This window comes from Cavia porcellus, unplaced genomic scaffold (genome assembly GCF_034190915.1).
Source record: "Cavia porcellus strain 051 isolate PalLab524CR breed Dunkin Hartley unplaced genomic scaffold, mCavPor4.1 scaffold_31, whole genome shotgun sequence".
In the NCBI taxonomy this organism is placed as follows: Eukaryota; Metazoa; Chordata; class Mammalia; order Rodentia; family Caviidae; genus Cavia; species Cavia porcellus.
This window is the reverse complement of record NW_026947514.1, coordinates 24,883,529-24,902,147: the sequence shown is the minus strand read 5'-3', so window position 1 is coordinate 24,902,147 and position 18,619 is coordinate 24,883,529. Positions and strand designations below refer to the sequence as shown.

At 38.6% G+C, this 18,619-nt stretch overlaps 1 protein-coding gene across 1 annotated transcript in view; it reads right to left on the bottom strand.

Annotated features, from left to right (window-relative positions):
• Window positions 1–18,619, bottom strand: part of Sptlc2 (serine palmitoyltransferase long chain base subunit 2) — a 97,896-nt gene that overhangs the window by 59,873 nt on the left and 19,404 nt on the right. The window contains exon 3 of the mRNA XM_063241063.1: window positions 16,746–16,940. Coding sequence (XP_063097133.1) covers window positions 16,746–16,940 — 195 coding nt within the window. The remainder of the gene's footprint in view (window positions 1–16,745; window positions 16,941–18,619) is intronic.

Genomic DNA, 18,619 nt, shown 5'->3' with positions numbered 1-18,619 from the left:
ATGGGTTTCAATCTCCTCAACACAGACCTGTTACGCCAGGGCCAAGGAACTCTGTCCCCTTATAGCTACAAAGACAGGACAATTAAGCCAGCCCCAAGACAGGAACACACTAGCACAAAGTAAAGGAAAAGTTGTCACATGATGAATATTAGAAACCAAAAGCAGGTAGGACAGAATAACAGAAGAAAGGAACTCAGGCTAAAGTTTTAGCTTCCCTTTACTCAAGTTCTGGAGCAGTAGCTTTGACTACAGTGGGAAATTCTGGTAGAGAGACCTGAAGGACAGTTAACCTAACTCCCCGATGTCTAATAACAAAGAAATGGGACAGAAGAGAAATAGACTCAAGTTCTAAGGATTTTTTTTCTAAAAATATTTTATATACTTTAAATATTATAGTTTTTTAAAAAGATAGGGTCAAAATAGGGGGTTCATTCAAAAATCCTTTAATATGCTGAATTATTTGACTTTCCAGGATATATTAAAGAACAAGGCAGTTTTCTCTTTTACCCCTAACCCCAACCTCCTGCTTCTTCCTCCTAGTTCAGTCACTGTGAAATGAGTACTAAGTGCTGACCTGGTAATACTCAGTCACCGAAAATTTACTGAACAGTATCTTCCAGGTACTATGATGGGCATCAGGGATAAAGTAAGTTAGAACAAACCCTATGATCCAGATGATCCCTTAGTGTAGAGAAGAGCACACAAATAAATACTGTAAAGGGATGTTTGCCCAGAGATTGAGACAGCACCTAAGTGATAGGTGTGTGACAATGACAGAGTCAAGCTCAAACAGCCTTAAGGATATACTCCTTACTGACAGCCTTCTTGAAACCCTTCAAAAAGCACATGTATGTACGGAAAAATAACATTGTACTTAGTTATGACTACCTGCTAGATTGTTGTACTTTTCAGTTAAGCCTGGCTCCTAATCTATTTAGAACAATGCAAGATATTTTCTAGAAGCTCACTTTATATAGGTTTAACAAGCTGGGCACGGTGGCACATGCCTATAATCCCAGTACTCAGGAGGCTAAGGCAGGAGGATCGCTGTAAGCCAGCCTGCGCTACAAAGTGAGCTCAAAACCACCCTGAACTGTATAGCAACACCCTGTCCTAAAAAGACAAAAAATAAAATAAATTATGGATGCTGGGCATGGTGGCACACACCAGTAATCCCAGCACTTGGGGGAGGCTGAGACAGAAGGATTGTTGTAAATTCTAAACCAGTCTGGGCTACAAAGTGAAGTTCAAGGCCAGCATGAACTGCCATAGCAAGACTCTATCTCAAACAGACCCAAAAAAAAAAGGAAAAGAAAAGAAACATAAAGATACACGTATGTGTAGATATTCTTGTGGCGAGGCTATAGATGGGATGTGCATTATACCAGTGAATACACACAAGATTTGTAAGGCCATATAGGAAGCACTCTCTAGCCAACGTTCATGTTGGCAGCATCAGCCTCAGTCCATGTTCCATGGCCATGATGGCAGTAGCTGGGTAGTTCCAGCAGAAGCAGTTTCCAGATCTGGGGCCACTGCTTACTTGGGTGAGAGAGGCCCAAACTGCACTGCTCCAGGTCTCTACAATGTTACAAACAACTAATTCTTTGCTTACTGAAATGACTTTCAGTGATTTTGGTTAACTCTGCTGAAACTTGACTATTTCAATAGCACATTCCCTATAATTGTGATTGAAACGTAAATAGTTCACATGCTGTGTTTTTACATTAAAAGTTTAATTGTCTAAGTCAGACACCATTAAGTGATAGAGCTGAAAAAAACTCTAGCACCATTCCTTCTAGAATTATTAGTTGTAGTGCTAGTAATCTCGGTAAGAATCCTCGCTCCCCCTTTTTTTGAGGCAGAGTTTCACTATGCAGTTCAGACTGGCCTTAAAACTCCCTATGTAGCCCAACTGGCCTCAAACTCACAGCAATCTTCCTGCCTCAGCCTCACAAGTGCTAGGAGTTTAGGTGTGTTACCATGCCTGGCCTCCAGTAAGAATTTTCAAATCAGTTCTAACATAGTAATTTTTATGTATATCAGGTATAGGTGTTAATGGTTTGTATTTTTCTTCCTTTTTTTCTTTTTTTGGTTTCCTGAGTCAGGGGTCTCGCTATGTGTATGTGTTGACCTGAAAGTCACAAGTGGCCTCAGCGTCCCGAGTGCTAGCATTACAGGAGTATGCTACCACAAAAGGCTAAGTTACACGTCCCTCAATAAGCCCATACGGTAAAGACTTGTTTGCCAGGCTGTGTGGCTAATGGGAGGTGGTGGAAGCTTTAGCGGGTGGGGCACTGCGGAAGGAAGTTAGGTCATAAGAGAGACAGGGACCTCTGCGTCTACTCTCTCTCTCTCTCTCTCTCTCTCTCTCTCTCTCTCTCTCTCTCTCTCTGCTCCCTTGCTGTCATGCGGGGAGCAGGTTTGTTCCATCATATGTTCCCTGCCACAACTTGCTGCCTCACCACAGGCGCAAGGGCAAAAGAGGCAGCTGACTCTGGATCCTCTAAACCTCAGCCAGGGTAAACCGTTCCTCCTTTTCACATTGTTTACCGCCAGTATTTTGACACAAATGAAAAAAGCTAATAAATGTCAATACATTTAAGGACAAAATTTCTCTCAAACAGGAGCATTTGAAGCAAAAACGATACTGCTCTGATACTGAGGGGAAAAAAACCTAGAAAAGATGCTAGTGTTTCAGAGCTTTCTCAGAAACAAGATGATTTAGAAGATCAGCCCTTGACTTACTGTGTCAGTACAGGAGGTGTGGGGGAGGCGGAGGCCTAAACTCTAGCAGCCAATACTTTGTGGTCTTTAAAGAACACGTTCATTATATCAGAATTATCAAACAGCTTTACTTCTATTCAGAACTTGACTATATATAAGAAAGAACGGAGAAGAACAACTAAACTCGATAAAGTTAGTACAACTATATGGATCTTTACAGAATGCTTTTAAGTGGCATTCTCATTTTAGAAACAACATTTTCACTGAGGTGAGTGGATATACACAGGCCAGAAAAGTGACCTTGACCTAAACCTCACATCTTATACAACCATTACCCCAAAAGAAGCACAGACTTAAAAGTAAAATATATAATTAGAAGATACTTAAAAAAAAAAAACCTTATGTATTATTGCTGGTAATGTAAAATGGCACAGCCAAGTGGAAAAAATTGGTGGTGTCTCAAAAAGGTAAATGTGGACAGTTTATGTGACCCAGAAATTTTATTTCTAGCTACATAACCTAAAGAAATGGAAACATATTTAAACAATTACATGAATGTTCACAGCAGCACTACTCATAACATGCAAAAGGTGATAACAAAGTGTGGTATACACACTTATACAATGGCATAATTGGAGGTTGGGGATTTAGCTCATCGGCATAAGCGCCTGCCTTGTAAGCAGGCAGTCGTGAGTTCGATCCCTGGTACCGTTAAGAAGGAAAAAGACAAAAAAAAAAAAAAAAAAAAAAAAAAAAAATACAATGGCATAATATTCAATGATAAAGAAGGAATGAAATAAAGATTAAGTATCCCTTATGCAAAATTCCTGGGGTCCAGAAGTGTTTCTAGTTTTAGAGGTTCTTTCATTTTAGAATACAGAGTCTGCTAAAAAAAACTGTATACACACATCAAGGGGAAAAAATGGTATACTGTTTTTTTCAACAGATAATATTACCATCACATGGGGGACCCTAAAGGTTGCTGTACATTGCAGAAAACTTACTACACAGCCAGACCTTAGAAAAGAAACTGAAAATGCGTGTGCAGCAATCTCGAATACCAAGGCTACCTAACTCAGCAGCAGCTGCCCATACTGGAAAAATGTCTGGAAGCTAACGGTCTCCACTTTGAGTATCTCTTGTAATTGTAGAGGCCAGGGCTGGGGAGGTGGCTAGAGTTCTGGCAGAGTGGTAGAATAATCTTGCCTCACATGCACAAAGCCCTGCGTTTGATCCCCAACAACAATAACAACAACACGCACGCGCACGCACACACACACACACACACACACACAGAGCCAAAGGTGATTTGTACTGATCTCTTAATGTCTCAATAAATTTAGTATTAAAACATATATGGGGATTTAGCTCAGCGGCATAAGCGCCTGCCTTGCAAGCAGGCAGTCGTGAGTTCGATCCCTGGTACCGATTAAAAGGAAAAAGACAAAAAAAAAAAAAAAAAAAATATATATATATATATATATATATATATACACATATATATACACAAGTTTTTCTTTTCCTGAAGTGTGTATACATTTTTAAGGCAAGCTTTGTATTTACAAAGACTTTACTGGGTAAGCACCCATAATCTTAAAATTTCAGATTCTGTGTTCGACCAATACAGTTACAGGCATAATGGTGGGTGAACCTTGAAAATATTATGCCAAATGAAAGAAGTGAGGAACAGAAGACCATATATTGTATGACTCCACTTATATGAAATATCAATACTAGTTAAAACTACAGAGATAGGAAACAGATTAAAGGGTTCAGGGGCTGAAGGAAGGCTAGTAATAGGGATTCACTGCTTAATGATTATAGGTCTCCTTCAGGAGTCACAAATGTTTTGGAATTTAGCAGAGGGATGATTAGCTATTTCAAATGTAGTAAATACCACTGAATTGTATACTTTAAAATACGTTATACCTTGTGACTTTATTTGCTAGGCTCAAATTTGTGATCCGCCTGCTTCAGTCTCCTAGAGTACTGACATTATAGGTGTGAGCAACCATACCCAGCTTATGCTATGTGGATTTTACTTCAAAAAAATAAAAGTAAAAAGTAAACAAAAAGATCTATTTGAAATTTCTTAATGGAGTAAGAAATAATTCAGCCTAAACTTTAAACTATCTAAATCTTCCCATAGTTACTTAAAAAAAAAAAAAAAAATAGGTGTCTGTCATTTTCCCTGCGCATCAGAAGTGCTCCAGGTACACAATGAACACTTAAGTTCAACTTCTGCCATTTCAGCATTGCAGCCCTTAATGTATAGCACACGCGTGCTGAGCTCACAAGCATGAATCCCACTCCTGCACACGAAGCAAATGAGCAAGGGGGTAAGTGCACCTTCCATCAACCAAAGTTCACGAAAAATGCCACCTCACTCCCCATCTAGAAATGCACCTCCAACACTGCTGACATCAGTGAAAGAAAAATGAGACATGAAAAAGTAAAGGTTCTTGAAAAATATAACTTTTGGATAAATTAAATATCACTTATCAAATTCAACAATGGTTTGGAGCAATGAGATGCACAAATTCTCCATCCAATAAATTATTTTTCTCAATGAAAAAATGAAATTAATGAAAATCTTATGTTGATTGCTAGAGCCGCTTTAAAAACATCAAAACAAAATATCCAACAGAAAATCCTGCCCATTGAAGGAGGCAAAGTTTACTGGAAACTTAGGAAGTCTTGACGACTGGAATGGAGGAATAAAACCTGAGCATGCATTAACTTTCAGTATGAGGAACAGGTTATTTGACCACAAATCTCTGGTTTCCCAAGTCTCTCAAGATAAAACTGGAGTTGTCAGGTATGGTAGCACACACTTGTCTGTGTGAGTTTAAGGCCAGCCTGAACTACAAAGCAAGACCTTGCCTAAACAAAACAAAACAAAACTCTGGAGTCTGCTGAATATGAGGACTGCGCCCTTTAGAACAAAGAGGTATTCTGTGAAGAGCAGAGTGGTATCACGTGTGTGGACACAGAAACCCACACCAAGGGCAGAGTGAACTTGTGCTCACTTGGCAGTGAGCCTTGCCTTTTAGCCATAAGGAGGATACACAGAATCCCTGGGGTAATGTTTTACTTGACTTCCACAGGTCAAAGGACAAGACTGTAGAAAACAAAAGTGTGTTAAGACTGTGAAAAATACAGGGCCTGGGGATATAGCTCAGTGGCATAGCACCTGCGTGAATTCTAGTACTCCCCACTCTCTCCCAAAAAGACACTGAAACATACAAATGTTCTGGGCATGGTAGTGCATATGCCTGTAATCTCAGCTTTTAGGAGTCTCACCATGAGTTTAAGGACAGTCTGGGTTACATAATAAATTTGAGGCCAGCCTGAACTACATAGTAAGACTGTCTCAAAAAATAAAGGCGGGCCAGGGGTTTAGCACAGCAGCTCAAGAGCCTGCCTGGTAAACATGAAGTCGTGAGTCTGATCCCTAGTACCAAAAAATAAAAAATAAAAGAAGAAGCAGGGAGAGGAGAAGAGGGGAGACAAATATAAGCCAAAGAACAGAAAGGGAATATATAATGCTAGGGCATGGCACAATTTAGATATAGCTGGATGGAGTTGAGGATAATACGTGATTCTCTAGAGGAGCACTTCCCTAGGAGGAGAACAGCAAACTCAGTAGCACAGAGGTAGGAGAGTGCTTGGCATGCTCAAGGACTCACGAAGAGGCCAGTAGATAAGTGAGGGGCCAAGTAGTAGCAGATGACATCTATGTGGAGATGAAGGCTGGCAAAAGTGGTTGAATCTGGATTTGCTGATGGGTGGAACGTGGGTGTGGCAGAAACGATCAAGGGTAACTCTAAGGGTTTTGGAGCAAGCAACTGGAGACACAGAAAAGATGACTAGATGTTAAGTTCCATTTCAGACGTGTAAAGTTTGAGACGCCTGTGTGGAGATGGCCAGCAAGAAACCAGATGTAAGCATCTGCAGTGGGGGAAAATAGTATAAGATCCATACATTTACAAATTATAAGCAGAGAGAGAGGACTGAAAGAATTCATCCATAAGGATAAAGTTTGGCACATAATTTAAACTTGGAGGCTGGGCCTGGTGACACGTTTGTAATGCCAGGACTCACAAGGCTGAGGCAGGACGATCCCCATGAGTTTGAGGCCAGTTTGGGCTACATAGTGAGTTCAAGGTCAGCCTGAACTAAATAGCAAGACCTTGCACAAAAAAACCAGGTGTGGCATCACATATCTGTAACCCCGGAATTTGGGAGGCTGTGGTGGGAAGACTGATGTGAGTTCCAGGCCAGACTGAGCTATAAAGTGAGTTGAAGGCCTGCCTGAACCACATAGTGAGGTACCATCTCAAAAAAGGCAAAAACAAAACAAAACAAAACCAAAAAAGGAAACTTTAAAAAAAGAAAAAACTTGGTCTAATTTAGAATATCACACAGGAATTATTATTTAATTTTCTATATTCAGTTAATAGCTAAAAGTTTCAAAGTGCTATACACAAAGAATATCGGAATTAAAAATTGACTTTCAAATATAAATTCTTGTTAAAAGATAAAACAGGGACCAGGGGTTCAGCTCAGTGGCATAAGCACCTGCCTAGCAAGTGTGAAGCCATGAGTTCAATCCCTGGTACCCCCCCCCCCAAAAAGAACAAAATAAAAGCTACACTACAAACCAAAAAACTCAACAGGTGATGAAATAACTCATTTTTATTTTTCTTTTAAAAACAGTCTCAGCTGGTTGTGGTGGCATAAATCTATAATCCCTGGAGAGGCTAATGCAGAAGGCTCCTTGCAAATTAAGAGACCATTCTGAGCTACAAAAGTAAGCTCAAGAACAGCCTGAACTGCATAGCAAGACCCTGTCTCAAAACAAAAAACACACACACAACAGAGTCTTGCTATATAATTCAGGCCTTGACCTCACAGTAACCCTTGGATTCTTCCGTGCCGAGATTATAGATATGCAGCTACCATGCCTGGTGAGAAACCCTGTAAATACCAACATTAAAGCAAAAAAAAAAAAGATCTAAATGTTTACAAAACTAAAACTTTTGGACCGCTGAGATGGCTCAGTGGCACAAATGCCTGCCTAGCAAGTACAAGGACCTAGTTTGAGTCCCCATTCAAAAAACAAAACAAGACAAAACAAAAAAATCTAAAAGTTTGTTTTTTGGGTTTTTTTTTTTTGTCTTTTTCCTTTTTATCGGTACCGGGGATCGAACTCAGGACTGCCTGCTTGCAAGGCAGGCGCTTATGCCGCTGAGCAAAATCCTTAGCCCCTAAAAGTTTTATATTGGTTATAGTTTCTTACTGGTGAGAAGTACATACAGTAGAAGAGATGAGTAAATAAAGTCTATGTAATAGAATACTATTCAGCAATAAAAAGGAAAGAAGTTTGATACATGCTACAACACGGAACAAACCTCAACAACCTTATACCAAGAAAAAGGAATCAGACACAAAAGACCATAGACTCCATGTCCTCATTTATGTGAAATGTTCAGAACAGATCAATCATAGACACAAGAAGTAAATTAGCAGATACCTTGAGGGTGGGTATATGGGAAGATTGAAAATATTATAAAATTCAGTGATAGTTCTATTTGCATAACTCTCAGTACACTACAACCAGCCTATTTCCTTGGTTTCTTAGGAAAGTAGAATAGGAACCAACATGTAAAATAGATACTGGAAAATGGGAAGAAATGTTCAAATAAGAACAAGGGTAGGGGAAGGGAGGAAAGAAAGGACAAAAAAAAGAATAGAAGGAAAAAATGGAAACAAAACTTGTAAACAAGAGAAGAAGAGCAACTGAAGGGAGGGCAGGGGAATGGGAAAAAAAGAAGTGAGATACACTACGTACAGGTACAAGTTCCCTATCATGAATCTAATCACTATGCATATCTAAAATGTACCAATAAAACATTTAAAATGAAAAACAAGGGGGCTGGGGACTTAGCTCAGCAGCGTAAGCACCTACCTGGCAAGCACAAGGTTGTCAATTCAATCCCCAGTATCAAAACAAAACAAAAAGAGAGCATAGTATATATTTTAATTATTTAAAAAAAGAGAGAGACTGCTGTCCTGGGCCCCACACATTACACAAAAGCCTAGAAAGGTAGAACGACACATACAATTAAAGATAAGCCAACTGGCTAAGCCCCCTAATTTAATACACTAGGCAACTATGCTACAGAGTTTCCTAAATATTGCTAAAACGACAACAGAACATTCTTATTAAGCTATTTTCAGGTCAAGAATAAAATTCTTCCAAGAACTCCTATTAATATATTTTAATCGACTTCAGTTTTGTATCTTGAAAATTAATCACATCAGGATATACATGCATAATACCCCTTTGCACAGGCTGATCCCTCCCATTTCGACTATCTTGATCACGAACACAAATGTCAATTTTTGGCTTAGTAAAAGTGTAGTAACCCATTACCATGTATTATTCCTTAGATTTTTTTAAGTACTTCCTATATGTATATTAGATTACTGTTAATTCAAGCTTTTCTACTCTACTACATGTACATCTCTGAACTACTAATTTCCCATCATATTAAAAAATAAATAAACCACACAGAGGGAAAAACAACATTCTTGTCTAAAACACCACTAAGAACAGAGAATCAGGTTAAAAAAATTCCAAGAATTGGGGCTGGAGATTTAGCTCAGCCGCATAAGCGCCTGCCTTGCAAGCAGGCAGTCCTGAGTTCGATCCCCGGTACCCATAAAAAATGAAAAAGACAAAAAAACAAAAAAATTCCAAGAATTTATGCAATTTAAATAAGAGAACAAACTCGGTAATTCATCTTTATTAGTGTGATATAGAATTCAGTTCCACCCAAAGCCACACCCAATTATTTCCCTATTAAAAAAGAACTCCAACAGTTGAACTGGGCTCTTTCGTAGTGGAATGAGGAAGAAAATCAAAATGTGGTTATGGATACCTTTCACTCAGTGAAATGAGGAAGTAGCGAGTTATGTGTACTTGCTAGCGTTCCTGGCAACACTCCTTCACCTCCTTTCAAGTTTACCACTGAAATCTGCCTACCCCTCGCATCTCTCCAGGGTGAGAAAACATGATCTATCACGAGGCTGAATCACCTTGTTTCCTTTTCCTCTAAAATCTAATTCTCCACTTATCTGTTGTAACTGCTAAGGTTAAAATCTCACTGAAATTAATGTGAATAATTTAGTACAGTCCTCCTCTCTGCAAACTCTAGAGCCCAGTACCTCCTTCTGTCCCATGTACCCCCTCTTCTTTCCTTCAAGGGCCATTTCCAGATCAACCCTATGCTACTCAGATTTTTTTTTTTTTTTTGTTCTAAATTTTCAACCAACTTGAGTACTATTTACCTGCATAATGGTTTTGCAAAAGTAAGTAACTTTGAAGTGTTCAGATTTCTTTAACAAAATTAGAAACTACTTAAGACTAAAATCCATGCTATAATTCTTTCACATAAAGTACGCACAAATAATGATGCTGGAATAGATCTCTCTGCCTGTTTCATTTAAGTGTTAGAAAAATGGGTAATGCTACTTCTGGATGAAATACGCCATAAATAACATTCAGGGCCATGTGACAGGAGACAGGAAAAAAGCAAGAGTAGCTTGCTCATCAATCACAGAATGGATAAGAAAGATAAGGTATTTTCATACAATGCAAAATTACCCAACTATAAAGTAAATTAATCTTGAAGTTCCTGTAGGTTAATGGATACAACTGGAGATCATGCTCAGGGGTGAAATGGTTGGGACACATGAGTGAACACTGAGTTATCTCTCTAGCATCAAAAACTGAAGGAGTTAATGGGATCCAAAAAGCACAATAGATATTATGAAAGTGATAGGGGAGAAAATGCCTAAAAAAGGAAAAGTGATAACCACTGTTAATTTCCTATTATTTTGTTTTGAATTCTTGTATTGTTTTCATGATTTTGTTAGGTTTGACTTTGTTGTCTCGTTTTGTTAGATTTTACTGTGTGTAATGGTATAGGCAGCTATTTTGAAGATAACAGGATGCATTATGGTAAACATTATTGATTTCCTAATACCTTGTATTGAAATCCCAAAATGCTTTCATTCTTTTGTTTTGATTGATTTTAGTCTGTTTTGTATTGTTTGATTTTATTACATGTGAAGGTATGGAGAGCTATTTGGATGAAAAAAGAGACATTATGGTAGTCACTGTTGATTTCCTATTATCTTGGTTCAAAGTCTTGCAATGATTTTATTCTGTTTTGTTTCATTTGATTTTGTTGTATGTGATGGTAGCTATTTTGAAGAAAATGAGAGACAGTATGGTTACTGTTGTTTTGTCTTGCTTGCATTGTTATTGGTATTGGTACTGGTATTGCATTGTTATTGGTACTGGTATTGCACTGTTATTGGTATTGCTTGCATTGTTCTCTTCTGATTTGCTTTATTCTATTTTGTTTTGTTTTATTCTCTTGAAAAAAAAAGTACACACAAGTAGCCCCAATACTTAAAACAGTATATTTACCCTCTGGAAAATGAAACAAATTCCAGAGATAACTCATTCATAAAGTAATACAAATGCCAGTTCATGGTTTCGTTCATGCATTTAATCGCATTTTCAGAAGCAGCTGTGCAAAGTCCATGATCAATCTCTTGTTCAAAAACAGCCCTAGGGGCTGGGGATTTAGCTCAGCGGCATAAGCGCCTGCCTTGCAAGCAGGCAGTCGTGAGTTCGATCCCTGGTACCGATAAAAACTAAAAAGACAAAAAAAAAAAAAAAAAAACAGCCCTTGATTTCTTATTGTCTACTAAACTTCTTCATCTGACATTTCTCATATATCTACATTCCAGGTTCTCTGGAACATCCTTCCTGTCTCTGCCTACACTATAAATCAAACCATCAGTCATAGCAGCCATTACCTCAGTCATAGGAAGAGATCAGTCTGTGAACAAGTAAATGAAATACTGCACACCCGAGTAAGTATATAGGAAGCTACAGTGGAAAGATATACAGAACACATATGGACACACTCTGGGTGGATACACTTAGAAGTAGAAAAGAAGAAGAATCAAATTTAAAAATTTGTTCTGAAGCCAGGTATAGTGGCACACATCTGTAATCCCAATACTTGGGAGGCTGAGGCAGGAGAACTGCCAGGAGTTCAAGGCCAGCCTGGGCTACACAGTGAATTTAAAGCTAGCTCATAATAAGATCCTGTCTCAAAAAAGAAAAAAACTGTTCAGGTTTCAGTGATGAAAATTAGGAGTTCAGAAAAAAGGAAGAGAGCTTAGTAATCAAGAAAATGCTTCCTCTTGAAACAGATGCACTTGTCTCCAGAGATGATCTGGAAAGTGCTAAATGTAAGAGAGCTCATGAACTGTGTGGGGTTAATCACAAAGTGGGTGCTATGTGAGCACATGGAAGAGATCGTGGCCTCAGAGTGAAAGGAAGCAAATAAGCAGAGTTGGTCACAAACCACAGAAGTTAAGTGCAAAACAAGATAAAGTCTCACAGAAAGCAGAGCAAAAGGCCAAAAAATAAAGAGAACATAAGAAAAGAGATGTAGAGGTTTGTCCAGGAGACACAATACGTACAGCAGGAATACCTGAAACAGAGGACAAAGAAAATGAAGCCCAAATAACAATTCAGAAACTCTATCATTTAAATTTAATGAAAACCGGACATGGTGGCCCACACCTATAATCCCAGCACTCAGGAGGCTGAGGCAGGATTGTTGTAAATTCAGGACCATCCTGGGCTACAAAGTGAGCTCAAGGACAGCCTGAACTACATTAGCAAGATCCTATCTCAAAGAGACCAAAAAAAATTTTTAAAAATTAATGAAAAGAAACCTAGTGATATAACCTAGATATAATCTAGTGACTTTTAAAAATTTCAAGTTAAAGAAAAAATTTTTCAAGTACCCAGACAGAAAAAACAGGTTACCTATATGGGGGCAAAAGTAAACCAACCTCAAATTTTTATTGGAATTCTATCTAAATGCCAGAAGACAATGAAAAACACCCACAGAGTTGGAGTTTTTTGGGAAACCAGGAATCAACCTCAGGACCTTGTGCTTGCCACGCAGGCACTGTGCCACTGAGTTACAAGCCTGGCCCCATAAAAACTACAGTTTTAGGGGAAATAATTTTGAATCAAGAATTATATACACTGCTAAGTTAGTTTTTCTGCATGAAGGCAAATGAAAGATAATCTCAGATATCAAGGGGTCAAGAAAGTATGTATAGGTGCAGGGCGGGGGTGTCAGCTCAGCTGCACAAGTGCCTGGTTGGCAAACACGAGAATGTGAATTTGATCCCTGGTACAAAAAACAAAACAAAACAAAACATATATCACCCAAGAAACTTTTCTGAAAACTTTGCTGATGATATACTGCTGCCAACAGAAAAATTACAAAGAGCAGGAAGCTGAGTATGAAACGTTTGATGGTAATCATTAAAACTTGTTAAACAGCATGTTAAAATTGTTACATATAGGGTAATAAACTTAAATGCAAAATAATTTGTATGCTACATAAAAAATTTCCAGTTTACATGGTTTTAAGCTGTCAAAGTACAAACAGACACTGCTGGATTATTAAGTATAATGAGAAAATTACTGTTTTTATTCTTTGCCATCGAATATCAACATAGGAGAAATGTAACTCCTGACCTGTTAGATGGCAAATATGCTAAGTTTGGGGTCCTACACTATGGAGGACTAGAAGGCCTGTAATTCCAGCACTCAGAGGCTCAAACAGGAAGATCACTGCTACTTCGAAGCCAGTGTGGGTTACCCAGTGAGTTCCAGACCAGCCTGAACTATACATAGTGAAACCCTGTCTCAAAAAACCAAAACCAAAACCAAAACAAAATGGAAATAAACAAACACCCACCCACATCAAGGAATAAAATTGCAAACACAAGAAGTTAGGAGAGTTTTATTGGAAATAAGTAGAGACTAGCTCCTGGATTTCCAGAAGGGGTTCTAATGGGATGGCCATCATGGCCCTTTGTTAGGGTAACTTATAATGCAAAGTCACAATGCAAGTACAATCTGGGTCAAACTAGAACCGACCTATAAGATTATGAGTATAGCTGCTTAAACTAATAATGATACAACAGGGAAATGAGACACACAGCAAGGGTACATGGAAATAAAGGTATTTTGGGGAAGTGAGTCTGGATGCAGCGGTGACCCACCTGGGCAGCTCATGCCTATCTGGATTTACTGGACCACTGGTGCTAATTACACTATAATTTTAAGTTACTGTTTAACCCTTAGGGAGGCAAGCTAGCCTGGCCACTGCATCTTCATCTTGAGTCCTGGCCTTCTTTAGATGCCCCTCCAGTCGCCATTCTGATGTCTTTATTTTTTTTTTTCCTTTTTATTGGTACCGGGGATCGAACTCATGACTGCCTCCTTGCAAGGCAGGCACTTATGCCGCTGAGCTAAATCCCCAGCCCCTGATGTCTATTTTTTGTGCTGACTTCCTTGAAAGCTAAGTCCCTTTCTGACTGTACATTACTTTAGTGTCTATCTAACTTAACTGCCTGTATATTATAAAGACGCATGTTGTTAAGACAAAGTGCTTTCTTCTGAGTTTTGACTAGGAAAAAAAAAAAAAAAGACAACTATGGGCAGGAGAAGTACAGTAAAAGCATTCAAAATGTTAACCTGAAAAAATTGGAAAATCATAGTTTTCTTTTTAAAAAAATTATAAAAAACAAAAACAAACAAACAAACAAACAAAAACTAGTACACCAAGTGTTGAGGTGCATGCCTGTAATCCCTGCACTCAAGAGGCAGAAGGACTGCTGTGTGTCAGAGACCAGATAAGGCTACAGAGTGAGTTCAAGGATAGCCTGAACTACATAGTGAGACCCTATCTTACACAAACAAACAATCAAACAAAACTCAACCTAAATAAGTAAATAAAATAAAATTAGTGCATTTAATGTACTTACAAATTCATTGATTAATCCTTCAATTAAAGAGAAGGCAAGAAGCAAAAAAGAAAAGAAAATTAATTTTCCCTATTTGATTAAATTCTGAATACAGATCTTCTTTTTTGTTTATTTGTTTTTTGAGACAGGGTCTTGCTATTTGTTCAGTCTGGCCTTGAACTAACTTTGTAGCCCAGGCCGGCCTCAAACTTATAGTAATGCTCCTGCTTCAGCTTCCCAAGAGCTGCCTCAGCCTCCTGAGAGCTGGCATGAGCCAGCATGGCTGGCCAAATACAGATCGTTAGTAGCTTCAGATATTTTTAGAAATTAATTAACTGGTTGGTTGATGGAAGTCCTAAATATCAAACCCAGGGCCTAGTGCATACCAGGCAAGTGTTCTACCACTGAAGTTTTATCATGAGTCCCTAAAAAACTCTTGCTTGATGAAATTAACTTCCAGGTATTTCAGGGCAATGAGCAGGTTAGCCATCTTGTAGAGCTGGGGCTGCTGCCACATGACTGAGGTGAGAGAAAAAAGTACAGCTGATTCTGAGTTCTCCCAAGAGACAGAATTCTCAATCCATACACGTACTAGGTGGTTTTGTCTTCTTAGTGGCTGACGAAGTCATTACTTTTCTACACGCACGGTTTTGCTATGTTACCCAGGCTGGCTTCGCCCTCCTACCTCAGTGTCCCAAGTAGGTGGGACTACAGTGATGTACCAGTGACTGGTCTTTCCCATATTTTCTCAGCGCACCCCTCCCTTTCTTCAGTGGTTCTCCCTCGGTGACAACCTTGTCACCCCCATGTCTGCCTCTCCTCTAATGCCCCTCAAAAGTGAAAACTCTGTGAACAATCTATCCTTCTCTAATCTGGTACACTCCCTAATGTGGAAGATAACCTCTCCATAATTCACATGCCAAGAGGAATTTATTTTTAGTAAAATTAGACACTTTTAAAGGCATCACAGAATACTCAGAGAGGTGTGAAGTAAATGAGGTCCCCTCCCTAAACACAACCATTATCATTTGTTTCCACTATTAGAATTGCTGTTTTCTAACTGTAAACAGAATGGCTCAGTCACATAGTGTGTTAAGGCTTACTTGGTTGAGACAGGAACTACTCTGTAAACCAGACAACTACAGTATTTGCATAATGTGTTCAGAAGAAAGGACCTCAGGAGAACCCAATCTCTGCAGATGAACACAAATGAAATATGGCACCAGACGGAAGAGTGGCCGGGAAAAGAGCATGGCGTCACCGGCACTTCCTGTTCCAATGGGCATAAACATGTTAGGACAGCAGGCCCCCTCAGATAATATTTTGTTTTGTTTTATTAATTTTCGCTTTCCAATCCATGAAAAAGGGAAAGTGCTGCCTACCTCACTTAGTTCTTAGAGTGATATGTTACATGCTTTTATTTCTCCAAAGCCTTTAAGCTTCTCTGGTAGCTTTCCTTATGGAATGTTTTCATGTAACAGCTTTTGGATACAGACACTCCTTGTTTAAGACTGAGTTCCAGGGGCTGGGGATTTAGCTCAGTGGCATAAGCACCTGCCTAGTAAGCAAGCGGTCGTGAGGTCGATCCCCGGTACCGATTAAAAAAAAAAAAAAAAAAACAGTTTTAAGACTGAGTTTCTTCCCTGCAAGTAGGTTATTACTTGAATTAGTTGTTAAATGAGGAACTATATATAGTACGCACATTATAGTATTCAGAACAAAAAAATGGTGGAACTTGATGACTTTGCTTTTATTCACGTAACACTTACACACAGTACTATAATGTGTTACAGAACATAAAACTATAGTACTGTACAGTAAAATCAACAAAAATTATGGTGCTGTATAAACAAGATATGCTACACCAAAAAAAAAAAAGACAGGTCGTAAGTCCAGGCAGCAGGTCCAAAGTCTGACCACCATGCCTCCATCCTAAGACTGAACTGTCACTAAATAGGTAGGTCATTAAATGAGAAATATCTGTATTTATTTCAACATGAAACCATACTTCTAAGGAAAAAATTGTGTGTGAAAGGACAAAGATTTCTATAAAAGGCTTCTATAAATAGAATCAAACATTCTCTAACAATTACCTTTTGTTCTTCTCTTTCTGTTGCATGGTGACATTTTTCAATTCTCCAGTGCCTCAAGAAATCTCGAAGATATCCAAAGAGGGTGAGGACACCGTACCCCACATATGTGAGCACAGCAACCAGCATGGGTGTTTCTTCAAAAGCTTCATTAAATGGTCTTTTATAAAGTCCCCCATTTTCTGTAACATGATGGATCTGAAAGATAGGTTGAAAATGTTTTTTTCAATCTCAGCAAAAAAAGGACTTCTACCTAAAATCACCCTAAAAGATTTGCATAAATGTACCTTGAAAATTGGGTAACAGTCCAAAGAAACTTCAAGATCTAGGCAGAAAATACTTGTTTTTAACAGAAAAAAATTTATAAATCATATACACTTCACAGGAAAATAAATAAAATTTTAAAAGGGACTAAGAAAGGCTGATTAAATAATGCCTAACACTAATTTTTAACATAACTTGATTTCCTGAAATAGATTCTAAAGTGCTATAATTGAGGTGGCTCAACTACTTGGGAGGACAGGAAGTTCAAGACCATCTTGGGCACCAGAGTAAGACCCCATTTCTAAGACAAAACAAGAAAAGAAGATACATAACAAAGAGACTCCCTATTCTGAAAAATACTGTTAGCTTATTAATGAAGCAAGTGAATTTAGGATGTAAAATAAAATTTTTTTGTTTGTTTTTTGGTACCGGAGATTGAACTCACGACCTCATTCTTAACAGGCAAATGCGTGAACCACTGAGCTAAGTCCTCAGCCCTAAAATAAAATATTTGTAAATACTTTACTACCACACAGGCTTAAAGTTACTCAGCTATGGTACTCAAAAAACTGTCAGCACCAGGCCGCTGTAGATACATGGGGTTCATATTAACCTCTGTCAGTAACAAGAAAGGTTATGCACACAGTAAAATATTTATGTAAATGTGCTCCAGCACTGGACAAGGGTAAAAGAAAGCCAAATACACTGTCACATGCTTATGGGCCCAGCTGCTCAGGACACTGAGGTGGGAGGATGGCTTGAGCCCAGTAGTTTGAGGGTAGTCTGGGCCACATACCAGGACTCTGTCTCTTAAAAAAGAAAACTGTTTAAAAGTTAACAACATGAGTACACAAAAGTAGCAACAGAAACAGAGCAACAAAAAAGCACAGATAAATCAGGCTTTCATAATTTAAGGATATGCTCCTCAGTTCAGGTGCTCCCTCTGAATTTCTAGGTAAGATTGACTGGAATGACTGATGGGGGTGCTGAGAGTCTCCCAACTTGGCAGGCTTCACTCTGATCTTAATCATATTTTTACATATTTATGAATCCATAGTGAGGTGAGAATAGGGCAGAGGTGGCCGGAAGGTAAGATCAGAGGCACTGGGGAATCCCCTGGGTTTTTGTTATTTTATTTTCTATCTCTCTTAGGGCAGTGGAAGCAGGAATAACCAACTGCAGTATAGCATTTAGAATTAAATGGAGGGATGTAAGTAACTCCTTCAGCCCCACTGTTTCTAACTTACCTATAAGAAGTCTGCATATCATTTGGCTTGTCCATTCTCTCCTGTAGAATCAGGTCCCTGGTATTAAAACAAGTCACTTTCTATAACTAACTTTACGATAGGAACTTTAGTTCTTTAAAAAGTAGATTTATTTATTTGTTTATGTACTGTTTTCTTTCACATATTACCTACTGCATATTGAACCTGGGGCCTTTGCACTCAGTTATATTCCCAGCCTTATGTTTAAATTTTTTATTTCAATCAGAGTTTCACTAAGGTGCTAAGTTGCTTAGTCTGTGCTCAAACTTGTGATTGTTCTGCCTCAGGCTCCCAGGTAGCTCGGATTGTAGGTGTGCATCACTGGCTGTTAGAGAGATGCAAATTAAA